Source organism: Rhinolophus sinicus, chromosome 1 (genome assembly GCF_057876585.1).
Source record: "Rhinolophus sinicus isolate RSI-liver-muscle chromosome 1, RSI-T2T, whole genome shotgun sequence".
Lineage (NCBI taxonomy): Eukaryota > Metazoa > Chordata > Mammalia > Chiroptera > Rhinolophidae > Rhinolophus > Rhinolophus sinicus.
In genome coordinates this window covers 157,337,869-157,364,065 of record NC_142501.1, presented here as the reverse complement: position 1 = coordinate 157,364,065, position 26,197 = coordinate 157,337,869, and the positions used below count along the sequence as shown (strand labels likewise).

Here is a 26,197-nt window from a genome sequence, read left to right as displayed (position 1 = left end):
CCTTGTGTACCTCTGCCATCACCATGAGAAAAACTTGCTCTAGTTAGCCCACTGGTTTCAGGAGAAGGATGAGATACGTATAGAGGAGATCACCCCAACAGAAATTTCAGAATGAAGTAGAGTCATTCCTGCTGTCCCAGAAACCTGTAAGTGAGAAATAAATGCTTATTTTTGTATGTCACTGGAATGTTAAAGATGTTTGCTATGCAGCAATAGCTAAATGATACCATATCAAATTGTTTAACAGAAAAGTATAAATTTGCACTTTCAGTTTTTGCATTATATTTTTACCTCATACGTACAAGTTTGCATTACATTTTAACCTATCCATAATAATGTATGAGATAAAAATATCTTATTGTTTGCATTTTGCGTTTTGGATTCATTAAAATTTCACTTTTAATTTCACATGCTTATTAATCATTTATATTTTTTCTTTTAATCAGGTCTTTGACAATTTTTCTACTACAGTGTTGTTTGTTTGCAGGAGCACCTTGTATATAAAAATACAAGGCTTTGCTATGTCTGGTTTGGCCTCCACTGTGTTGACAAGGGGGACCCAGAAGACCTACAAGGTGTCCACGTCTGGCCCCAGGCCTTCAGCAGATGCTCCTACTCGAGTGCTATCAGCATCAGCATCATCTCCTTGACCTTTTCCCAGGTGGGCGGCGGCTACCGGGCTGGCCTGGGCATCAATATGAATCTGACCCGGGCTGGGGGTGTGGGGAGCATTACAGCTGTTCAGGTGAACTAGAGCCAGCTGAGTCCCCTGAAGCTGGAGGTGAACCCCAACATCCAGGCTGTGTGCACCCAGGAAAAGGAACAGATCAAGACCCTCAACAACAGGTTTGCCTCCTTCATCAACCAGATGTGGAGCCTGAAGCAGAAGAACAAGATTCTGGAGACCAAGTGGAACTTCCTGCAGCAGCAGAAGACAATTCACAGCAACATGGAAAACATGTTTGAGAGCGACATCAACAACCTCCCACGGCAGGAGAAACTGAGACTAAAGGCAGTTTGGCAACATGCAGAGGCTGGTGGAGGACTTGAAGAATATGTACAAGGATTCGTATGAGATCTACAAATGCACAGAGATGGAGAATGAATTTATCCTCATCAAGAAGGATGTGGATGGAGCTTACACAAAGGAGGTAGAGGTGGAGTCTCACCAAGAAGGGCTGACAGATGAGAATAACTTCTATAGGCAGCTGTATGAAGAGGAGATTCGTGAGCTGCAGCCCCAGATCTCCCACACGTCTGTAGTGCTGTCCCTGGACCTGGATGGCTCCATTGCCGAGGTGAAGGCCCAGTACCAGGAGACTGCCGATGACAGCCGGGCGGAGGCTGAGACCATGTACCAGATCAAGTACCAGCAACCACGGACGTTGGCTGGGAAGCACGGGGGTGACCTGCATCGCACGAAGACAGAGATTTCTGAGATGAACTGGACCATCAGCCAATTCCAGGCTGAGATCAATGCCCTCCTCAAAGGGCAGAGGCTTTCCCTGGAGGCCATCATCGCTGATGCTGAGCAGCATGAGGAGCTGTCTCTCAAGGATTCTCAGGCCAAGGTGACCGAGCTGGAGGGGCTGCTCTGAGTACCGCCAAGTGGACATGGCCCTGTGGCTGCATGAGTACCAGGAGCTCATGAACATCATGCTGGCCCTAGATGTGGAGATTGCCACCTACCATAAACTGCTGGAGGGCAAGGAGAGCTGGTCTTGTCTGGGATGCAAAGCATTCAGTAAATGCCAATGGAATCTATACTTGAATCTCCTCCTGCCTCCACAGCAAGCTTGCTCGACTTACTAATCCTTCTAGTATTTGCCTTTAGTTCTTCCTTCTATAAGTTTCTTACCTTCTGCCTACAAACATACTCAGATCTCTTCCAACAGAAGAAAGGGAATCTTTCCTGGATTACATTTCTCTTTCATGTAATCATACAAATACTTTTAACACCATATTCATATTTGTTTCCCTCTCCTTATCATTCACTTATTTCATAATGCTTGGAAATCTGATTCCATTTCTGCCTGTGAATTCCTAATGACTTAATCCAAGGTAATAGCGCTAGAAGGTACGTAGCTTGAAGGACATATACTCGTGCTTCCACTGCCCCTGTGTACAGATGAGAAAGGTAAAACAAGAAATGCTTCATGACTTGTCAAGATCACATAACCATTGTTGCTCTAGATTAAGAACCATATGAGATGACATCTCTTATAGATGACATCTCATTTAATTCTCGTTATAACTTGGTGAAGGCAGAATTATTATATCTTTCACAGAGGAGTTGTATTATTATTCAGAGCATAAGTTTTGAAGTCAGACTCTCTGGGCTCAAACCTCAGCACCACATCTAATTAGCTATGGAAACTTAGTTTCTTACCTTTTCCTTTACCCTTTCTGCATGTGTGTATTAATATCAATCTTAACGGATTTATGTATGTGTAAGTGTTAAAGAAATGATGCATTTGAAGTACTTTGTGTCTGCTACAAAGGGAATATTCTACAGTAGTTCTTAACTGGGGGGTAATTTTATTCCCAAGGGACATTTGGCAACGTCTGGAGTCATTTTTGATGATCATTACTGGCATATGCTACTGGCTGGTATCAAGTGGGTAGAGTCCAGAGATGCTGCTAAATGTTCTACAAATGCACAGGACAGCTCCTAACAACAAAGAATTATCTGGCATATATGTCAACATGGCCAAGGTTGAGAAATCCTGTTCTACAAGTATTAGCTGGTACTAATATACTATATTAATTAGGAGGAAACTAAGGGGCAGAAAAGCTAAGTAATATAGCCAGGATGACACAGTTAGAAAATGATAGACCCAGGCTTTGAATCTTTTTTCTCCTCATTCCAAGTTTGAATTCAATTCAGGTGTACTTTCCACTACATCACAACTGCTACGTACCTAAAACTAAATTTGTACCTAGCACCCAGGTCTTGGTATCTAATACCATTCTCCAATAAAAGAAAGCAAGGCTCCTTGGAGAAATGGTTGATTCCAGGGCTAGGGCAGAAAATATACAGAATGATCCTGGAGCATCTTGTAATGACAGAAAGTAAGGAAGTACCAAAAAAACGAAGAAAAATACAGATACCAATGACGGGACTATGTCAAAGGGACACAGGAACCAACTGAAAGAGCTTCCAATGTCCAAAATTGGAAAAATTTGAGCAATGGCACAATATAGTATTGGATTATAATCCAAAGTAGAAAATAAATACCCATGAGTCCACACGGATATAAATAAATAATTAATTTGAATATATAAATTAATTGGGGGGGGGGAATAGACAAATCTCCCATGTAGAATTCCAAATAATTTATGTAGATATTTTTACCTCAAGAAAGAAATAACCCCTTACTCATTAAGTGTGGACTATATCTAATAACTTCTGTCCAAAAGAAAACAACATGGAAAGGGGGGTAAAAAATGATGACTTTCCAGAGGAGAAGCCTGAAAACACTACCTCAGTCAGGTGATCAAGGTTAACACCAACAATAAAGTCATGTTGATAGCATGGACCCTTGATATCATGTGAAGAAACAACACTTTACCTCTGTGGTCTTTTTCCTAGAAACTTATAAACGTTGTGTAATCATTAGAAAAAATATCAGACAGATCTCATTTGAAGGGTATTTTACAAAGTGATCAGTATTCAAAACTACCAAATTTATCAAAACAAGGAAAGTATGAAAAACTATCACAGCCAAGAGGAACCTAGGCAGACATGATGTAGTATCCTGAATGAGATACTAGAACAGAAAAGGGGCATTAGGTAAAAACAAAGAAAATCTGAATAAAGTATGGACTTTTGTTAATAGTATATCAATATTGGCTCATTTACTGTGACAAATGTAAGATGTTAATAACAGGGGATCTGGGTGTTGAGTGTATGAGAATTATCTGTACTATCTTTGCAACTTTTCTGTAAATCACAAACTTTTCTAAAATAAAATATTTTAAAAAAAAAACACGGTAAATTTGAATAAATTAATCTTGAAACAAATAAATTTGAATAATTAATCTTGAAACAAAGAGCTGACCTTTATTTTTCTTCTCATAGACAAAAGGCAATATCAAGTAGGGCTTTTGAGGAGGAGAGATGAAGTTACAGAGGAAGGAATGCCTTTAGTGTTCTCAATAGAGTAGATATCAAGTGGGGTATTCTGAAATATTAAAGGGTTGGAGGCAATTATGGTTTTGAAGTCAAAATTCAATAGGGATTTATAGGGAATATCAGTAAGTATATTGTATAAATTCTTTTAAATTGTCCATGTGAAGAATATATTTGATGTATTTAAATGTATGTGAAACAAAACCTATGTAAGTGATTATTTAAAATAAACTTAATATTCATGTTACTCAGATATGGAAAAACCTAATACATACAACTCATGCGCACCAGTATCAATCAGCTGTTCAGAACCAGGGTCTCTAAAATTACACTTAGACCACAGAAAAAGCATCTGTCAGGGAAGTCTGTTTAGCAGATGAAGCTCTTCGTCTATTCAATATACATTTTTTTATTTTTCTTACTAAAATATCCCTGATTTTGTTAAGGGAGGCAGTGGAACCATCTAAAGTAAGTCAATACCCCAGACATCCTTGAAGCTAGTGGTGGCCATGTGACACAGCTATGAGGATTACAGAGAATTTGCTGGAGTTAGGGACAATTTTGTCTTCTTGATTATGGGTACCAACTGTCCTTCACAGTTTAACTTTTTTTTCACCTTCTTCCTTGTAATATCATTTCTATACCTAAAGTGCAGCGATAATTTTGTGACCATGAAGCCTTAGTCATGAGGATAAGACCCACACATTAAGGAGAGCAGGATAGAAAGATGGACAGCCAGGTCCATGTTAATATTTTTGAATAAATTCACTAGCCTGGAGAGACTATTGCCAAACATCTAGTTATCTGAAGACAGATAGTGTTACTCTTTGTAGGGTTTCTGTTCTATGAAGTCAGAAGCATTCTTTACTGATATAGTTCCCTAAACTGATTGTGCAACGTTAGGGAAGGAGGAAGGGAATATTGATTTAGTGAATCAGGCTTGCTCATAATCAGTCAATCAACGGATGGCTAATAGAGATACATCATCCCAATATCCTGGCAATCTGGGTTTTATACAGCCAGTCTTTCTTCTTGATTTAGAAGAAGTTTATCTGTAAAGGAATGGTAGATTATGTCATCCCTACCTGTGTTCCCGTGTTATCGCTAGGCGTGTCTTCCAGCACACAGTGAATATCAAAAAGGATTCATGGCAAATGCATTTTCTTAGAATATTATTATGTGTAAAATATTGATTTAAGGTAATATCTTTTGAAATGTACAAGTGAGGGGAATTCCCCATAGCTGATGACTTCTGTTGCCTTGCCAAAGAGTTACTGTAATGTAAAACAAACAAACACAAACAAACGAAATCAGACTATAGGAGCATAAAGATGGATTTTTTTCCCCAGAAGTCTCATAGCAGAGTGTAGTGAGTTGATTTATGAAAAATTGTTGAGTAGATCACTGTCCATACATGATCAATACCTGAGAGTTAAAATGAGAAATGATTGTATTATTGGTTCCATTCATCTGAGTGCCTCCCTTTTTAAATTGCATGGCAGTATTCAGATAGAATTTGGTGGTACTTAAGATAAATATAAGTAATAAAAAAAAAAGTAAGGGGTCGGATATTAGAAGTTTAAGAGGGAAAATTTTCTTTGAAAGGAAATAGAAGATTATATAAATAAGGACCTGAAAAAACATATTTCTGATAATTTATCTTAAAAGGATTTTTATATTTTTTCCTTGAAATTTCAATATATTTTATCTGAAAATATTCAACTCATTCCTTCATATTTTTTATTGCTTTTGCTGTCAAGAAAGTATATATTTTACCATAATATTATTTAATTTACAAATGAAATTGTTGCCTTTGTTATAAAAAGTGAACCTCCAATGTAATCTACTCTTTAGATCTAAAATATTTGTTTTCCTGTACTTTCTAGTGGAAGGGATTCTTGTTAATTTGTGGAGAAAAATATATCCTCTCTGAACAAAAAGGCTAACGGGATCTATGAAGTACTGGAACAAAACTCTCTTTACAGCTGTTTTGGAAAATGCCGGAAGCCGGGAAAATGTGAAGAGAGCAGCATAGACTTTTCTTCCATTCATGGACCAAAGTAAGTCTAACATTTTCCCAGATGTCAAAGGACAAACTAACGCCGTCGTTAAGCACTGTTTTCAGAAACTTCACAACCAGAGGTAGAAATAAAATAGAAAGCATAGGATTGTATCCTAGAATGTCAATAGAAGGCATCTTACAGCCAAAACCACAACCAAAACCAAAAAAAAAAAAAAAAAAACCCAGAAAGAAAGAAAAAGCCCTCCATTAACAAAGATTATTAATTAAGCACATATGACTAAAAATTATATGATTTGATGATTTGAATGGAAATGATCAATGGAATATAAAAGTAAGGAAGAACTTTTACTAATTCTGATAACCCACGAAGCAGTGATTTTCTTTCATGAGAAATTTTGAGGAATTTTGGGTTGCTTGAATAAACAGAATTGAAATGAAGAAATGGTTGATTAGAAACATGATCCTCTATAGGTAAAGTACTGAAAGCAAGTACAAAAGGCCTGGCAAAATCCACGTAAGCCACCAATACTCTCCCTTTTCCCCATCCAAAGTCAGCGGAACAATATGGATTTTATTACTGCTTCTGGGAAATACAATTGGTTCCAGGAGGTCGTGGCAAGCAGAGATGCCCGAAGTGGCATTTACTCCCTGCCTACTTGGCCCACTAGGTAGAAGTGGGGCTCTTCTTTGGCTCCTAACAAGTGAAACTGTGCCAGGCAAAGAATGGTGGTTCTCTGCCAGCTAATTCTTGGCTACTACTTGCTGTCTTTGGCTTTAGATACTTCCTATTTCTCCCCAGGCCACTGTACCTCTGAACTAGCAAAGTATGATTACAGTAAATCTCAAATTTTTATATTTATATGTTTTTGTGCTAGAAAGGTTTGAACAGAGGGACCCACATAGTCTTTGACAGTTCCGTATCAGCTTCTAATTGTGAACAAGATAATTTCCTTTGCCTCAGGTGTGCCTGAGGAGACAGGAAAATCATCAGGCACATCTGTTATTTTAGTACAAACAAACGGAAATGCTCTGAAGCACTAGAACTTACTATAAGAAACAGGAGAAAATTTTGAAACCTTTTTGTGTACTCAGTAAGATTCTAAGAAACTCTACATTTATGTAACCAATATAGTCAGTGGTAAAAAGAGACCCATAAGAGCAACTTAACTATAATTTAAAGATTATTAAAAAAAAATGGTTTCCAAATTAAAAGCAATGAAAAAGGCAGTGAAGAAAGGTTTGTATGTTATAGCAAATTGAATTTAAAATTTTTGACATGTTTAATAAATTCTACCATAGCCTAAATAAAGAGAAACAGAAATAAAAATAATGGAAAAAAAGGTATAGACATGTGAAAGGATTTTAATCTAGAAAATGGATCTGGAGGATATGAAATGGAGAATCTTACACATACATTATTCTCAGAAGAAAGAAGCTTAAGAACTGAGAGACTAATTTCTCATAAACGCCTGATTTATTACAGACGATCAAGATTTATCTCCTGACCAATGAACATGTGCCAACAAACTCTCCCTGTCCTCAAGACAATGAACTTTCTGCTTGGATTCTGCAGGACTTCCCCTTCTTTGCACTCCTCAACCATAAATACAGCCCACCCCATGTTTTCAATGGACTCGCCTGTAGTTTGCTACCGCGTGTGTTTCCAGAATTGCAATTCTTCTGCTATTCCTGAATAAACTCAAATTATCTGAAACTTCTATTTCTGATAATTTGAGTTTGCCTCAGTTTACCTCTTTATTTAGGTTGACGGGCAGAAGCAAGAAATTCAATATGCATATGATAGAGATTTCAGAAAGAGAAAGAGAGCCAAAGAAATGAAGTACTAATGAAAAGATAAAGATAATTTTAATGAGCTGAAGAAAGCCTGACTCTGAAACTAAAACAGCCTCACTGAACACAAGGCAAAATAAGTAAAAAGGGAAATTAATAGCATAAGTCTAAAGAAAATAAATTCAGTTACTTCTAAGCAACTCTTTTTTTTTCCTAGCATTTCATTAAGAATTTATTAAAGGAACTTACATAGGAGTTACATCTTAGGCAGTGACAAGATGAAACAGATATCCTCCACCAAGCAACTCTTGAACAAAAGAGAAAATTTCCAGATAGTCTAGATAGATTAGAGGCTACACATAAAATAAGAACAATGAAAATTCAATGTATCAAAATTTGTACTAAAGGACCAAAGCCGTTTGAGAAAATGATAGCCTACATGTTTCCATTATTAAACATGAGTGAAAATAAATTATTAAAAACTTCAAAACATTTGTAAATGAGGAGTCATCTCTAAGGAAAGCAGGAGAAAAACTAATTAATACAAAATGTAAAATAAGTAATTACAAACTGAAAATCTATAGACAATCATAATAGCTAGGAACAGGTTTATTAAAAACCATAAAATTATATATAATGTGATGATAAATCTAAACAAAATATTACATATAATATATGTACAAAAAATTATTAAAAAATTCGTATAATATATCTATAAAAATTTTAAAATAGACTTATACAACCATATTAATTGTGTTAACAATCTTAAAGATATATAATATTTTATAGAAATATAAATTAATAAGATGGATTCTAAAATAATTAGAAAACCTCACAAGACTAAGAAATAGAGAAGTATTTAAAAATTGAGTTACTTTTTAAGGTTCCTTTTTTAAAAGGTTTACAGGTGAATTTTTCTAAACGTTCAAGGAAGAATTAATATAAAGGCCCAAGGAAAAGAAGGAAAATTTTCTAATCTAGCTACTATAAGCCTAATGGCAAAATCTTACAAAGTGCAAAAAACTGCAGTTCTATCTCAGTTATGACAGTGTAAACATTCTAAAGATATTAGTAAATTCAGTATAACATGATTTTAATGTACTAACATATCATGATCAAGTAGGAACTATGTAAGAATGGTTTAAGGTTAAGAAATTTATAAAGCCATGCATAGCAACCAAAGGCCAAGGAAGAAAATCTACACACATATTTATTGGTTTTTGGGGTGGGAAGAGGGCAATAAATGACTCTCATTATTTTATTTGCTACACTTCCTAGCATGCTGAATCAGTTGAAATGTAAACAAAAGACTTGAGCAGATGAAGATTCAAATAGCTTTACAACTGAGCTGTAACCGTTTGAAAATACAATGAAAATCAGATTTCTTTCACAACAGCAAAAAAATTTAAACTATCTATGGATAAACTTAGAACTAATGAGCAGTAATAAGAAGAATATTAATGAAAATTTACTGAGGGTCATAGAAAACACCTACATGGAAAGACACATCATATGCAGGGCAGGGAGGATTTGATTTTATAAATATACAATTCTCCACAAAATAAGTTATAATTCTAATTTCGATGTGATTTTTCCTCCTTTTCCTTATAGTTCTTCTCCTTTTCTTACCTCTTTTCTCTTTCTATCTTACTCTTTTTTGTTTGCTTGCTTTTTTCCTCTTTTGAAGTGTGAATAGCTAAAAAAAATTAGGGAAAAAAAACCCTGAGAGTTATCCTAAGATATTATAATGCTACACTACTTAAAATTGCTAGATGTTATGTGTGTGTATATATGAGTATATACTGTTATTGTGTTATATATGTGATGTTACATTGGTACTGTGTTAATATGATATCTGTGTATTCTCTTGGGCTCCTGGACACGATTCTGGTGTGCTTGTATGTGATTGTGTGTGTGTGTGTTTATGTGTTTGTGTGTGTAGGCTTCCCCACACCAATAAGCAATTTTTGGACATGACCAGGATGTCCTACAATTCAACTAAATTCAGACTTTATCCAGAGATAGTACTACAAGTAGGATCCACAGGTTAAGGGCTCAGTCCTAAGAGACTTCCCACCATCAGACACCAATCACAACCCCAGGTTGTTACCTGTGCTTCTGACCAACTGGCTACAAATCAGAGGTACCCATGACCCTCTTCTTGGGTTCAATTAATTTGCTAGAACAGTTCACAGAACTCAGGAAATCTGTTTACTCAGTAGATTACCAGTTTATTGCACAAGATATTAAAGGATTTGATTCAATAACCAGATGAGGAGCTATATAGGGCGAGGTCCCAAACAAGGGAGCTTCTGTCTTCATGGAGCATGGTGGCATGTGGAAGGTTCTGGTTCTTCAACCTGGAAGCCCTCTGAACCCGTTCCTTTTTGAGTTTTTATGGAGGCTTCTTTATGGAGGTATAATTGATTAAATAATTGGTCACTAGTGATTGATCCAACCTCTAGCCCCCCTCCCCTCCTTGGAAACCAGGAGGTGGGACTGCAAGTTCTATGTCTCTGTTAATGGTTGGTTCCTCTAGCAACCGGTCCCCATCCTTAGATGCTTTCCAAAAGCCACCTCATTAATATAACACAGATATGGTTGGTCTGATCCCTCAAGAAGTTCCAAGGGAGTTGGAACTGTGAATGAAGACCAAATATAAATGAGAAATATATTTTGGTCATCTGAATGACCAAATTTTTACATATGTATTTTTTTTCAAAATATCACAAGCATAAGTGTTATATATGTATATATATATATATATATATATATATATATATATATATATATATATATATATAAACATATATATACATATATGTATGAATATACACATTACATATATATGTGTATATTTCTTAAATATCACAATATTGTAAGCATAAATAATCTGGATATTTTATTTTAGTTATAGTAGCATTATAATAACAGGATATATAAACATATATATGTATATGTGTATATATATATATATATATATATATATATATATATATATGATGTTAGTATGCCTGTGTTACATATACATGTGCATGTATATATATCTGGAGGCTTCGCTTGAAATAAATGATAAAGATTTAATCAAGGGTTTTCGGGTTTGCAAACAGGAAACACAATTAGTCAAAAACTCAGAAGTGTTTGAAGAAGAAAGAAAAACAGTTCTTATAGTAAAAAGTTCAGCCTTGAGAAGACTTAGTTCCGCATTCTTAGCCCTAGCATTGGTTCAGGACAGTTATCAGTCAGATGTCAGGTATTCTGGATGATGGATGCCAAGTGGATGTCAATTGGTCTGGATACATGAGTCCTTCAGTGGGTAATTAGAAGGTTATGTGGAGGTCTGACCTATAAGAAGGCATTGACCCAGGACTGGATAGTTCAAAAGTTTGGGTTCCCATTTAAACAAGAATGGAATCGTTTCCTCCTACCTCAACCTACTTGATTTTAGTAATTTAACAGCTTGGCTATAGTGACTCCATTTCATTTCTACTCTCTATTCATATATACAGAGTGTGCCCCAAAAAATGTATACACATTTTAAGAAAGGAAAAAACTGTATTAAAATTGTAATACTCAATATATACTGATAACAAAAGATGAATACAAATGTGTATACAGTTTTTTGGCACTCCCGTTATATGTGTATGTGCGTGTGTGTATACAAACACACACATGTAACAATATAACATAAATGTCACACAGTAAAAAGGGTAAATGAATTTAATTTAAAGCCAAGTCAGCTAATAATAATAAATACTTTAGATAAGGTTCTTCCTTGCCTGGAGGTGGGGATTAGAATGGAAACAATTACATGCCTGAAAGGGTAGTGGGTAGAGTTACCATCTAATCCAAAAAGGACTAAGTGAAAGTGAGTTTGGCTCAAATAAAATCTTAACACATTTCATAGTTTTTCTGAGAGGTCTGTTTACTGAAATAAATAAATTCTGCACACCCAGATGTTTTCGTCATTTGCAAGTTAAGCAGCCTCTGGTTTGCATGTTTATAAGGATTTTATTTTGTTTTGTTTTGACTAGGTTCATTGAGTATAAAGAAGTTATATTCTCAGAGCATTTGTTAGAATACCACTGTAGAATGTTTTATACTTACGTTAATGCAATAGTTGTTTTAGGAAGAAAACTTCCTAAGATGGCTCATCATTTATGAATGGCGTTTTTTTGGGTAGTTGTAGGTTTTCTCAGACTGGTTAAAATAAGATTTTACTTTTGAAGTCACTGACACTTATGGGGAAATATTTGGCAAGAGATGCACATGTAGTGTAACAAATTAAACGTATAATATTCTTTGAGAACAAACTACAGTCCTTGAAGAAGTGGAGTTTAGAATATGTTATTGAATAGGGCTGAGATGGAGTATTCTATGAAAAGCATTTTTATGAAGTGATAAAAGAATTTTTCATGTCTAAATGTTGACTATCTGCCAGTGATATTTTCAGCTTGTCTTTGCTTATAGGAAATGGAGTTTTGTTTATGTGCTTTATTAGCTGCATGCACACATTACAGTACAAACTTAAAAGAAAAGCATATGGTGTTAAAGTGAGGAGTACCTTGATAGTGCATGTGATAATGGCTCAAAGTGAAAATCATTACATATGAATAGCCCCTGTTATGGAGGATTTGCCCCACCCCACCTCACCCCCAAGAATTGCCTTGACCTGGGATTCTGATCAGGAACTGATTTTTTCTGCATTTAAAGTGTCCCTCCCTCTGTCACTCTAGGACAACAGCATGAAGAGTCCGCAGGTTAGAGTACTGCAGGGCCAAGCAATTAGACAGTTCTACTAGAATAAATTCTATAGACTGCTGGCATTTCTAAAGTCTATGAGAAGGAGAACACCTCTGGAACTCTAGAGAAAACAGTTGGCCAATGATTTCCTTAATGGTAGCTGTGAATATTGGTACTTGTCAATATCTCTTAGCAAAGAGGCTCTTGATAGAGGAAAACAAGTCTCTCTGAAATTAACAAGGAACAAAATCAGCTTGATTTACACAAGTAATCAGCCATGCTTGAACAATGCAAAGAAGCAAATCCAGACCCAATTAGATGTAAGGCAACATCTCTTAGCCACTCTAAAGAGTCTCACCAATTACTTAGTGCAAAGCAAGTGGAGTTCATATTAGTGTTTCACTATATACTCTATATTTGTTTGTGCTTACACTGACCATGTGGTAAAATACGTCTGAACTCTCCATCTTTGGTGGGTGTTTGATTTTTCTCAACAAATCATTTTCTAAAAGAGTTTTATAAAGTTTGAACTTAGAGAACTCTCCTAAGTACAGTGTTTCCTCAAAAATAAGACGGGGTCTTACATTAATTTTTGCTCCAAAAGATGCATTAGGGCTTATGTTCAGGGGATGTCATCCTGAAAAAATCATGCTAGGGCTTATTTTCCGGTTAGGTCTTATTTTCAAGGAAACACGGCATTGTTATAAAGAGGGATGGACACCACTTCTCTACTATAAAATCGTGCTTAGAATGGACAAATTTAGGTTCAGCAAATGTGATTGGCAACCACAACTGGAATGTTCTAGCAATGTTACTTTTCTTTATTTATTTAAATTTAGTTAAAACATCTTTAAATCCCCAGCTCTCTGGACCAGCAGGAAATTCAATCTCAGTTACTTGGCCTTCCTAGAATTTTAGACTCACCAAAACACAGTGACCTCTCTAGGTTTGAATAGCACAGGTTACATTTGATATTCCTTGTATCCCAGACTTTGTGGCTTGGTGGGGAGCATAAGTGCCTGGGTTTGGGCTTCCCTAGACTGAACAACAGCCCTTGCCCTCTGAGACCTTGTGTAAAACTCTCTGTCTCTTTCACCAAAAGTCACCCATGTCTCTACCTTAAGCTTCTGGGAAACAAAAGCAAAGAAGACAAACTATATGCGGGGTATTTCTCTTTTTAGTCTTTCCTTGAAGTAAGTGAACACAGAGCTTGTGTGTGTGTGTGTGTGTGTGTGTGCGCGCGCGCACGCATGTGTATGTATGTAGGGGGAGCGGGGTTGAGGGGATATAGGAAAAAAGAATAGTGACAGAACAAAAAAAGTAAATGTGCTGATAATAAGTAGTTAACATCTGTTATAGAATATTCTCTTAATAGAGCTTATCTCTATCTACATATTGATAATGAGAACACTTCATGTATTTTCATAAAGGATGAAAGAACAGTATTTTCTAAAGTAATCAAAGGGATTATTAGTAGGACATTTATATACCCAAAAACAGCATTTAAAGAAGCCATATTATATGATATAAGAGAAAACAGGAATTATGAACCTTAGAGACATTCTATATGGTCTTGAAACATATGTTAAAATATTGGAATTAAAGACTTGATTTTTATCAAGAAAATTATTCTATAATTAAGTCCCTCAAACTACAGTACCTAGTGGTTAGTCTTGCAGTAAAAGTATCAACAAATTCCTTCAACGATTCCTTTCTTTTCTCAAAGATGAATGACATCAGACAGTTCCTTGAATTCTAAACTATTAATGGACAGCAAATTGTCGGCAAATTTCCATCCTCAGTGTAGGATGCTTATTGCATGAGCAGTTCAGAAACATAGCACCTCAAAGAGAAATATCTGTCGTGAGTTACTATGGGCACCAAACATTCCTGAGAGAGATTATAGATTGTATATTGTGATTTATTTTTCAAAAAATTAATAATTAACCTTTTGTAAACTGGTTTGGTTTAATCACGTGCTCACTGTGTAAAAAAACACATGCCTTTTTAGTCAAAGCGCATTTAATCTCCTAATCAATGCCACAAGATGCTTTCCTGGGCTTATTTCTACCCAGTTCTGAATTATATGTTGATTGTGTATAATGGATGTTTAGTAAGAAATAGGGGACAAAATTAGATGTTATTCTACATAGCTCAAGCTTGGTTTTAATGTCACGTGGTTCCTATTTTCTGTAATTATATATGAATAGTATGTCCCTGGGCCTTGCCACTCAGTGTTTTCTGAGGACTAGCCATGTCACTATTACTGGAGAACTTGTTAAAACTGCACTACCCCAAACTTATAGTGAATGAGAATTTCCATTTAGTAGGTAACTAAAAGTTTGAGCAGCATGCTTTTGGACACAGTTGAGATTGAATTATCTGTGAAACTTTAGAAAAACATAAATACCAAATTTCACAGATCTACTGAATCAGAACAGCTAAGAGTTGCATACAACATATGCATTAAAAATATATATATCCACAGGTCAACTTCTCATGTGCACCTACATTTCTTTTTGGAGTGGGAATAAAACTGCCTAGTAAATGAAGACATGTTTTCAGCATGAATTGTCATCAACTGGTATTTAGTTCAAATATTGAAACTTTTTTTTACTAAAGGCAACAGATTTGAGGAATAACTAACATTTTATAGATTTGCATAACTTTCTTATGCTATTAATAATTTAAATTATTGATAAAAATAAAACAGAGAGTAAATATTTCTGATAATTTTTTCCAAATGTGGGAAAGGCATTAAATATCATTAGACTATTTGATTCTGTGTTAAGCTACACTGATGGCAAAAGTTCTTTCTAAAATGCTCACAATTCTTTGAGATGGCATAAGACTACTAAAATGGTTGTATAATTTCACATTTGAAATGTCTCTACTAAGCATTTATCATTTGAATTTGTCAGAATAGTGGTAGCTTCTGTGTTCTTGCTTTTAGTATGATAATAACAAAATAAATACCCTAGACATAAATCTAGTTTGTTTGTTTTTTCTTAAAATAATTGACCCTTTGCAATAATAGCAACCAAATAAGAGCAGCAACAATTTCTAGCTTGATTACATTTGGTTTATCATCTGGCTGAGAATCTATTTAGATAAAACCCCAAACTTTCCAGATTAGAGTTTGTTTTTTGTTTTGTTTGTTTCTGTTTTTCTTCCTAAATAGCTAGCATCTAAGATTGTGAGTTGTTTTCTTAAGGAGAGACAGTCTTGGACTGGTTGTTGATTTCATAACTAATTTTCCATTTCTTCGGTGAATTGTTTTCTTCTTCCCATTTTCTCTGTGCAAATTATTCTTAATTCTAGTCTGGAAAAGTTAATTTGCTACCTTAATGAATGTATATAACACCCTAAGAACTAAAGAATTGATCTTATTGAAAAGCTGTTTTTATGAGATAACTCAGTGGAATGCTAAGTTTGCTTGTTTTTCCGTCAAAGGAAAAAAAGACAAAACCCTTGTAAAACATTTTGTGAAAACTTTGCCAGTCAGTGGATAAATAATATGATGGTTCAGATAATTAAATAATAAAATATAAATTTAGTTCAAATGTACAACAATGATTTTTAAAATACATTATGTCTCACCCTATAGCAAAACTGTAGTTTTTGCATAGTCATTGGATTGAGTACCCCAAAGACATTTGACTCTATTTTTCTGCTTTGAGACAGCATAGCAAGAGTTGAGTGTCCTAATCTCAAAATCTACAGGAAGTTTTCTTACAGAATTTATTTTTTCAATTTACAGTAACAAATCCTACATAAGTGGAGGGATTCTCAAATATAATTTTAATATAGCTTTTTCCCCATAAACCCATTTCATCTTGTTTTGACTCTAGTATAAATTCAGAACACTTAAGTTTCTGACTTGAAGGTAACCTATATTCTTTTGTAAAAGAATCTGATTTAAGAACTGTAACTGCTAATTTGATAATTTACATCATATTGAATCCCATTGAAAATGGTGAATCCTACTCTATTTTTTTAAATGGTAATTAATTCAGTCTTGTACTATGAGGTATCTCCCAAATGTTTTGTAGCATTGAGTTGAGAATTACAGAAAGTAACACGCAGTTCTGAAGTTCACAGTATGGTGGCACTTCAAAATATAAGCACTGGTATGGTTGGTAGGAGTCAGTTAGCTATTTAATTAAATTTGTCATATATTTGTTCAATGGTTAACTATGTGAAAAGGACTATACCACATCTTTGATTTTGAATCCCTGCCTCTCCAAGAGAATACATTGACTACATTCAGTGGTCCTAAATACTCATCTGTTTTATCCCAAGTTCCACTATATTAGAGTTTCTTGAACTATCAAGAGGAAAATCATGGCATAAATGCAATGTAATTTGATGATAATTCTGAATGCTTCACTAATAAAATAGCTATAATTATTAGGTTATGCCACATATCAAGGAACATTTGGAAGAATTTTAAAACTCCCTCATTTCTGTTTAAACCCCAGGAAGACTCTGATCTTCTATTGCCATTTAGAGTTTCCAAGCAAAAAATATTTCAAACACTTGTAGAAAAAGATTATAAAAACAATGGATGGCTGATAGCAATATCTGCTCATGTTATTTGGTTATGAACAGTTAAATGCATTAACTGTAAAACTAAATTTTATAAAGGAAAGAAAGAAAGATATTTATGGTGCTAATCAAAGATGAGGGTACAATGAATAATCTCAAGTCAAGAAAAAGGAGGAAAATCAAGGAACATGAGGAATAATTTTTCAAGTCTTGTCGCATGGTAAAATTATTCTTCTAAAAGCAAATGATTAAATTTAAAAATCCTGGATGTCCAAATTTATCCTTATTGGTTTTCCTCTGAAGGAAAAGTCTATGGGAACAACACTACCTCAACCACTAGCTAAAGCATGAACCAGAGGATCTAGTAGGGTTTTCCCATTTCTGATTTCTTGATCCTTATGTTTATAAACTTTCCTGTTTAAGTTTTTGTTTTTTCCTTTCAATGGGACTTGCAAAAACTCTTGTGAAAAGGGTCCAAGATTGAAATAGCGTATTCACTGAGAGTAGGGAGGAAAGAAAACCTATTCATTTCACTCTATTAAGTAGAGATAGTAAATATTAACTCCCTCATTCATTCAACAAATATTCCTTGAGTGCCTACTACGTGTCAGACTCTATTTTATGAGTATGAAAGTTTAGCATACTAACTCCTAACCAACCTAATGCCTTGGTTTAAACAAATAATAAGAGTAATGTATAGGCAGCATGCTTGATTCTCTGATCCACAACTGAAAAATCAGTATTACATAAAACAGGGAGGGTGCTGTGTGAAAGGGAGACTCTTGTCCTGACTGAGCAACATTGTAATTCTATATGTGCTGCTCTCAGCCCCATTACCTCATTTTGCAGGTCTTATAGCTGTGTTCTTTGAAACTATAGAGGGTAGAGCTATGGAGAAGATGGCCAATATGCTCAACTTTCACGGTCCTATAGTGGTGAGTTCCATGTACCTACTCTAAAGTTTCTCTGTGTTAGTTCTAGGTGTCAAGAATCCCAGGACCTGGAATTAAGCTCATCACCAGGTAAGGGAAAAAGGACATGATTTCCCTAGACATGCTAAGGGTATAGTAGTTAAGGAAGCTACAATTTCCATGAGATGGGAATTATGCTAGATAATTGTAATTGAAAGTGAATAAAGCAGAGGTCAATGCTGTCAAGGCACTTGCAGTTTAGAGGAAGAGGTGGATATAAATTTAGTTGATTATAATGCAATAAAGTTCTGTACTCTCACTTTGAACAAAGTTAAGTACAGAATGTCTCAGATTTATTTGACCGTGGGAAACAATTATATTCCATCTACTGAATATTGACAGGAGGTCATTAGATATACTAAAAGTGTGAGAAAGAACTTCATTAAAAAAAAACAAAAAATCTTCTCCTTTGTGAAAGACAAGGTCAAAAGAGTGAGAAGACAAGCCACAGACTAGGAGAAAATATTTGCAATTTTTTCCCCCCAAATAAAATAGAGATAAAGGACTGCTATGTAACATATACAAAGAACCATTAAAACTCAACACTAACAACCCAATTAAAAAAAAATGGGCCAAAGACTTTAACACCCACCTCACTTATAAGATGTTATACAGATGGCAAATAAGTATATGAAAAGATGCTCCACCTCATACGAGTATGTCATATGGGAAACTCAAATTAAAACAACAATGAGATACCACAACACACCTATTAGAATAGCCCAAATCTGAAACACTTACCCACTAAATGCTGGCTAGGATGTGGAGCAGCAGGAACTCTCATTCATTGCTGGTGAGAACGCAAAATGGTACAACCACTTTAGATAACAGTTTGGCAGTTTCTTACAAAACTAAACATACTCTTACCATATGATACAGCAATCATGCTTCTTGGTATTTACCCAAGGAATTTAAAATTTATGTCCAAGCAAAAAATTGCACATGGATGCTTCTGGCAGTTTTATTCATAATTGCCAAAACTTGGAAGCAACAAAGATGTCCTTCAGTGGATAAATAAACTGTGGTACATCCAAGCAATGGAATGTTATTCAGTGCTAAAAAGATGTGAGCTATTAAGCCACAGAAAGACATAGAGGAAACTTAAATGCATATTATTCAATGAAAGATGCCAATCTAAAAATGCTACATATTGTATGATTCCAATTATATGACATTCTGGAAAAGTCAAAACTATGGAAATGATAAAAAAATAAAAAGATCAGTGTTTGCTAAGGGTTAGCGGGGAGGGAGGGATGAATAGGTAAAGCACAGAAGATTTTTAGGGTTATGAAAACTCTTTTATGATATTATAATGATGGATACAAGCCATTATACATTTGTCCAAATCCATAGAATGTACAAAAACAAGAGTGAACCATAATATAAACTATGAACTTTGAGTGATTATGATGTGACAATATAGGTTCATCAATTCTAACAAATGTATCACTCTTTTCTTACTTTTGGGGTGATACTGATAATAGAGGAGGCTATGCACATGTGGGGGTAGGGGGTATATTGGAAATCCCTGCATCGCCCCCTCAATTTTGCTGTGAACCTGAAATTGCTCTAAATAAATAAAGTCTTTAAAAATGTGTGGAAAAGGTAAACAGCAGAAGCAATAACAAACATACAAATGAATTTCTTGCTGCAAGAAATGACAAAAAATTTAATTATATGTTTAATATACAATAAACATTCGGTATCAAAATGTCATCCACATACACAGCACTGACCAGTCAGCCTCAAACAGAGAACACACACACACACACACACACACACACACACACCTCTGTGCTTAGTTAATTGCTGCCAATACAAGGATGCACAGATTAAAATGTCCATACATCAACTGATTTCATGAAACTTAAGTTTAAAGGGGATGATTTCACTATTAGGGAGACTACATACAGGTGATTACTTTTGAAATCATTTCTTTGCTATAGATGAAAAAGGGGTCACATACTAAACCTGACAAGCTCACGGGAGGCCTGCAAACTCAGAGACTGAAAGTAATCACATATGATAGTCTGAACATAAAAATGTCTAACTAAAAGTGAATCACTTTGTGGTTAGTCACTTCCTAGACCTGTAGCTTCTTTGACAAAGAAAGGTCAATGTTTACCGTAAATGAGCCTGTCTGTTGTCTTTTTGCATCTAATATAACATACCTTTGAAATGTCAGAGGAATCTTTTTTTCTAGACCCCTCAAGGCACAACCGCTGGCACCAGAGCACAAGAACACAGAACCCCTCATTGTTATCTTGTTCCCTGCATACCATCTGTATGTACCATAAATGTAAAAAGTATGTACCTCTCCATTCTACTTTTTATCCAATCCCGGAGTTTTCCCCACTTTGCTTTCTCCCTCTCCCTTAATCTACCACCAGTGGATCTCACGGAAGCCTCTTTATTTCTCCTCCTTTGATGCTAATGTATAAAATTAGCTGCAAAACTACCATTCTCTAGAGCATTTTCTCAGTCTGTTGAGATTTTGCTTATTGGGAATTGTCAGTTTGGCTCAAATAAACTCGTAAAAATTCTTTACAGGTTTGGGGATTTCTTAGTTGACACTACTTAAAACATACTTTGGAAGAAAACATACTACAAACATTTCTTTAGCATTTTTGTGGAGAATCTATTAGCATCTTCTGTAATACGTTCTTTGCCTTGTGGAAAGGAAGAGAAATGGTGCTACAGATTGAAAAAATCAATATGAGCAAATGTGGACGTGAGTGTGGGAAACAACACTAGCTGGAGGCAAAGAAAGATGGAGGGAATGGCAGGGGTTTGATGCTACACGGGCAGGTAGGGGTCAGTTTGTGGAAGGAACTCAACGACTTCTTTGCCTTTGACTCCTAACATTATCTCTGGTAAAATTAAAAGTTCATCCATTTTAGCTGTTTATATTTTCCTACTTTTCTTAGAACTTGCCATATTTCATTATCAGTGAGTCATCTGTACCTATGCCACATAGTTTTGTCTAAAAAATATTTTTCGTTTAAGCCCTTACTATTTTCTGGACACTGTGCTAGACAGTTTACATGCAAGATTATGTTAATTATCGTGAACATTTTGCAAAAGCAGTATTATTAAACCAATTTTAGAGTCAAGAAAACTGAGGCTGAATCTACATGTGAATCCTTCCTATCTGACTCAAAGTTCATTGTACTTTAATAACTGGTCTTTGTAATGGCATTTCCCTTAGTGTGTTCCTCGGAGGATAAAGCGTGAGAGAAAAGCATTCTATGGTCATATCAATATGAGGACAAAAGTGCACTATATCTCTCTCGAAGACTCACAGTATAACTTAGGATATTAAAGTCCCTGTAAAGTTCCAAAAAAAAAAAAAGAAAGAAATTCATTTCATTTTGTTTACCTGAATACGTCACAAACTTTTTGACTCTCAATTTTTTTTTGTTTGTTTTTTTGTAAAACGTTTAACATTCCAGGACATACTTTGGTAAACTTTGTCTGAGAGTATATTGGGAGATCCTTATTAATCAGAACTCAACTCATGTAGAGTCCAAGAAATATAAACCTTAGTGTATACTCTCATCAATGTTTTTCAGAATGAGGGTCATGACTCAATGGGTTATGAAATCAATGAAGAGGATCCTGACCAGTATTTGGGAAAATAAACTAAAAAAGAAAACAAGTAGGATAGAAAATATCGCGGTTGTTATATATAGTAAGTACTGAATCATGAAAGTTTTACTGGGTCACTATGTAAAATATATTTCTTTCTATGGTCATGGCCAAAAATGTCTAAAGCCACTGGTTTCATGAAAGTCATATGAATTACTTATTGTGCCTGAAGTTACAGTGATAACAAATGTCTGACCTTTGTAAAATTAACACAAAAAGACTACTGTAATGCCATGGCTAAATATAGTATTTGTTATTACTTAGAACTGGAGAATTTTAAAGCTGAAATATAGGGGGAAACCAAAATAGAGCTTTAGCAACTTGTCAAGGTCAGAGGGCTGTTAGTTGGGTCTAGAATCCAGGTGTTCTGATATGTACTCTAGCATTATTTTACTTCTCAGTGTAAATTAATATATTTTTAAATTTATAGACCATGAGTGTTATTTCTTTTTAATCAATAAGAAAACTAGGTACAAAATCAGCAAATCACTCCTGGATGGCAGGTCAATGACAGGTGGCAAAAATGTTGAAGGCTTTAACTGAAGGAAAAAAAGTAATTTAGAGATACTTCAGTGCTGGGGTCTAATTATAATTACAACTAACAACTACTTAACCTAATACCCCCTGTTAATGGTAGGGCCATTCAGTTATCTGGTTTCTTATTTGCACATGTAAGTGTCCTGTATATATGATTTTGAGATGACAGCAGATAACAATACATCTGTGAACACAAAAACTTGCTACGGGAATGTAAAGATGCAACCCTTAATCAGAAAACCCTTCACACTCACACCTTTTTCAAAAAAAAAGAAAAGAAAAAGTATGACTTATCGAAGCATGCCTTAGCAAAACAAACATTAGGTTCTACACATTTTATTTCAAGCAGGCCTCTGCAAGAATCTTGCAATTGAAGTCATTGAAGATTATACCTAAATTTGTGCCTAATCACTCCTCTTTCATGGTCTGTTCTTGGGAGGGAGTGTTAGAAGCTGGTGAATGGAGGATGGAGACATGTGCTTCCTTTTCCATCCCCGTGCTCTCTGGAAAGGGCTCTCAGGAGCCTCCCTCAAGGAAGTGGGCCTGGGTTTGGATTCCAGCAAATTCATCCTGTCTCTGGAGCCCAGGTTGGTGTCATCTACTCCAAGGAAGCTCCGGGCCACACTGGGCAGAAATCATTTGATAGCTTAATCTTGGTGAGAGGAAGAGAGGCTGAAGCTTGTGTACTCTAGTGATAAACGGAAGCAGCCGGCGAGTCAAGGAAGAGACATGGTATCTTTAAGACCTAATATAAACGAATAGCGCATAAACAAGAACTTAAAGGCGGCGGGCACCACCCCCACCACACGAGGGAGGCGACTGGTGTCTGGAAGGGAGATAACCGCGTCCTTAAAACCTGAAGGTTCCAGGGGTTCTCTCGGGAAGACTCTTCCCTGGCTGGGAGAGCAGTGGAGGTTGGAGGAGGTGAATTTCTTAAAGCCCAGGACTGGCCCTTGGACCCTCCCCCCTTCTCATAATTAACTCAACGCCGGGTCCAGCCAGTCGGGACCCGTGGCTTCCCCGGACCGTAGCCTCCCCTTCTATCCCCAGGAAAGGATCCGGGGGTGGTGGGTCCAGCCCGGGACACAAGCAAGCCCCCGCGCGATTTCAAATCCTGACTCTGCCTAGGGCCGGCCGCCCACTAGGTCCTCCCCACTCTCCTCTCTCCTCCCCCGCCTGCCGCTCCCGCGGGCTCAGGGGACGCGGGTGCCGGCCCTGGCCCCGCGTGACGTGGGCGCCGCGGCGGGAGGGGCCGCCCGGGGGGCTCAGGCCGCCTTATTAGTGCCCCGCGGGTCGCCGGCAGTGAGCAGACGACCGGCGGCTCTCCGAGCAACAGGAGCCCGCTAGCGGCCCACTCCTCCCACCTCCTCTGCCTCCTCCTCCTCCTCCCCTTCGGCTCCTCCCGCCCCCACCTCTGTGCGCCGCGGAGTCTCCCTCTCCCTGCCTCTTTCTCCCGCTCTCGCTAGCTCCTCTCTCTGCTAATACTTTCCCCTGCTGTGCTCCAGGGGACCCAAGCATTCTTCGCGCTAACCTTAGGGACCAATGGTGCTCGAAAAGTCTAGAAAAAGCCGCTCTGGGCAGAGATAGTTAGAAGCCCCTTGTCCCTTCCCCCTCTCCCGGTGCAGCCCGTGCCCGGCTCGCAGCACCTTCTCGCTCCTGCATAGTCTGTTTGGGAGGACGGGGTGAGAAGGTGAAGTGGAAAGAATTGCAGAATAGAGGGGGCCAGTCTCAGAGCTCAAATTTCATTTTCATTGAAGCAAAGCACAGAAGATCAGGGTTTTGTTTGTGGTTTTTTTTTTTAATTTTTTATTCTGCATTTTTTTTTCCTGTAAAAAAATTTTTTTTAGAAGAAACTTATTTTGGGGGGTGTGTGCTCTGGGCATTTCCTTTGCCCAGTAGTTGAAAAGTCAACTCGACTCGTGATGGTTCTCCTGTCACTTTGGTTGATAGCAGCCGCTCTGGTACAGGTTAGGACTTCAGCTGATGGACAAGTAAGTGGAAAATAATAATAAAAAAACTGAAACCCAACCTTTTCCCGAAAAAGTTTCTCCCCTCTTTCCCCTCCTCTCTCCCCTCCTCTGTCTCCCCCCCCCCCTTCCCTGTTATCTTGTGCTTTCAGGAACTGTGTTTTGAGTGCTGGGCGCAGCGCGCGGGGCTTTTTGGGGTGGGGGGTTGAATTGCACGGGAGGTTATGACTCCCACTTCGGGAGCCCAGGCTCGTCACACCTAGAGCTTCACCACTTTGCGGCATTCGTAACAATTCCTGGTGACAGACTGAAGCCAATTCGCATCCTCTCCGGGCATCTGGTTTCCCCTTTCCAGAGGGCGGTCTGGGCGCTTGAATGAAGTTCTGGACGCTGGGTCCAAGATACCAGTGCTCTGGTTGCTGCAGCGGGAATTGGGTTCGTGGGGGCTTTCTCTCCTCACTGAATCACAGCTTTTTCGGGCAGCCAGAGGCGGGGGTTTCAGGAAGTGTTTGGGTCGGACAGGGAGCGATCCAGTAGACACGTGTCCTGGGAGAACCGCGGCGGGGCTGGGGTTTGACAGTTGGGGAGGGAGACTAAGGATGTTTCCTGCCCTGCATTTTCCTGGGCTGAGGCTGGAGGCGCCGGCCGCTTTTCTCCCCTCCCCCTCTGCAGAGCTCCTCCTCTTTAAAGCTGAGTGCTGCTCTGTTTCTTTTTGGCCCAGCCCCCACCCTTTGGAAACTCAAGGTGAAGCCCGATGCTCTCAGAAGAGTCCTTAAGGCTAAGCTGGACGAGCCGAGCCGTTTGTAGTAAATCACATCAGCACAGGGCCGGTGGGACTTTGGGTTCAGAATTTGTCCGTGAGTTTTTGTAGCGTCTCTGGTCTGCCTGGTCTGAACATAGGGTAGAAAGTCTAGAATTGTTGATTCTTGACCTCAAATCTGATAAATCAGGCCCCCTTTTAGGCTTCTTTTCGCACGTGTAATGTAGAGACTTTCTTTTCTAATCCTTACCCAGTATCTGGAATTTTCAGAAAAGCATATTCAGTGTCACTATTTAATTTTGTTAGCTTTATAAATGTTAAATTAAAATGGCCAAAGTTCCCTGCCCCGAATTGTTCCTGAATTGGCTCCTGCTCCGGTCACAAGAACCTTCTGCAAACCCAGGTGCAACCTTTAGGCACCAATCCCTGTCTTCAGCATCTCCTGATTAGCTAGCTCCTAAAAAGCATTAATGGTAGAAATAAAACGCACAAGGTGATAAGATGAAACCCAGTAACTGTTTCTTTTTCTTACTTTCCCCCCTCCTTTCCAGGCTGGTAATGAAGAAATGGTGCAAATAGGTAAGCATTGTTCTCAGATGTCACTCTTATCTTAGTAGAAAGTAAGGAATGAAGTAAGCTAAGCAAAATATTGTTTCTGAACTTTCTCTCATGGTTAAAGAGTAATTTGTAGTCCAGGAACATTTCTGTTCTTCAATTCCTCTTTCGGGAGGAGAATCCCACTTTCCTCAGGATGAGTTATAGCGATATAAAAATTCTGCATTTGGACTTTTCAAGCATCAATTTATTACTGGACAAGCTACTTGTAGCTTCTTGGAGGGAGATACAGGGGCTGAAAGAAGATATGGTGATAAATCGAATCAAACCAACTCGTGTAGCATTAGGAGTAGCATAGCTGATTAGAGCAGAAGGCAAAGTGTAAGAATGCTACAAAGAAGGGGAAAATGAACAGAGCATGGAAATTTTTCTCTTAAAAATCTTCCAGCTTTGCATAAACCTTCTGATGACTTATTCTATCTGCTTTAAAATAATTACCTACTAATGTGTAAGATACTGTTA

General features: G+C 37.1%; 1 protein-coding gene and 1 pseudogene across 2 annotated transcripts in view; both read left to right on the top strand.

Moving 5' to 3' along the window:
* The first annotated feature begins 521 nt into the window (after positions 1 to 521).
* LOC109439613 (keratin, type II cytoskeletal 8 pseudogene) lies at positions 522 to 3,991 on the top strand (annotated as a pseudogene).
* A 19,885-nt stretch (positions 3,992 to 23,876) lies between these two features.
* ADAMTS3 (ADAM metallopeptidase with thrombospondin type 1 motif 3) overlaps positions 23,877 to 26,197 on the top strand; it is a 255,078-nt gene continuing 252,757 nt past the window's right edge. Inside the window, exons 1-2 of one of the 2 annotated variants that reach the window (XM_074324473.2) lie at positions 23,877 to 24,384; positions 25,672 to 25,699. In XM_074324473.2, coding sequence (XP_074180574.2) covers positions 24,316 to 24,384; positions 25,672 to 25,699 — 97 coding nt within the window. In that variant the 5' untranslated portion in view covers positions 23,877 to 24,315. The remainder of the gene's footprint in view (positions 24,385 to 25,671; positions 25,700 to 26,197) is intronic. The other variant, XM_088791374.1, reaches the window with a different exon arrangement.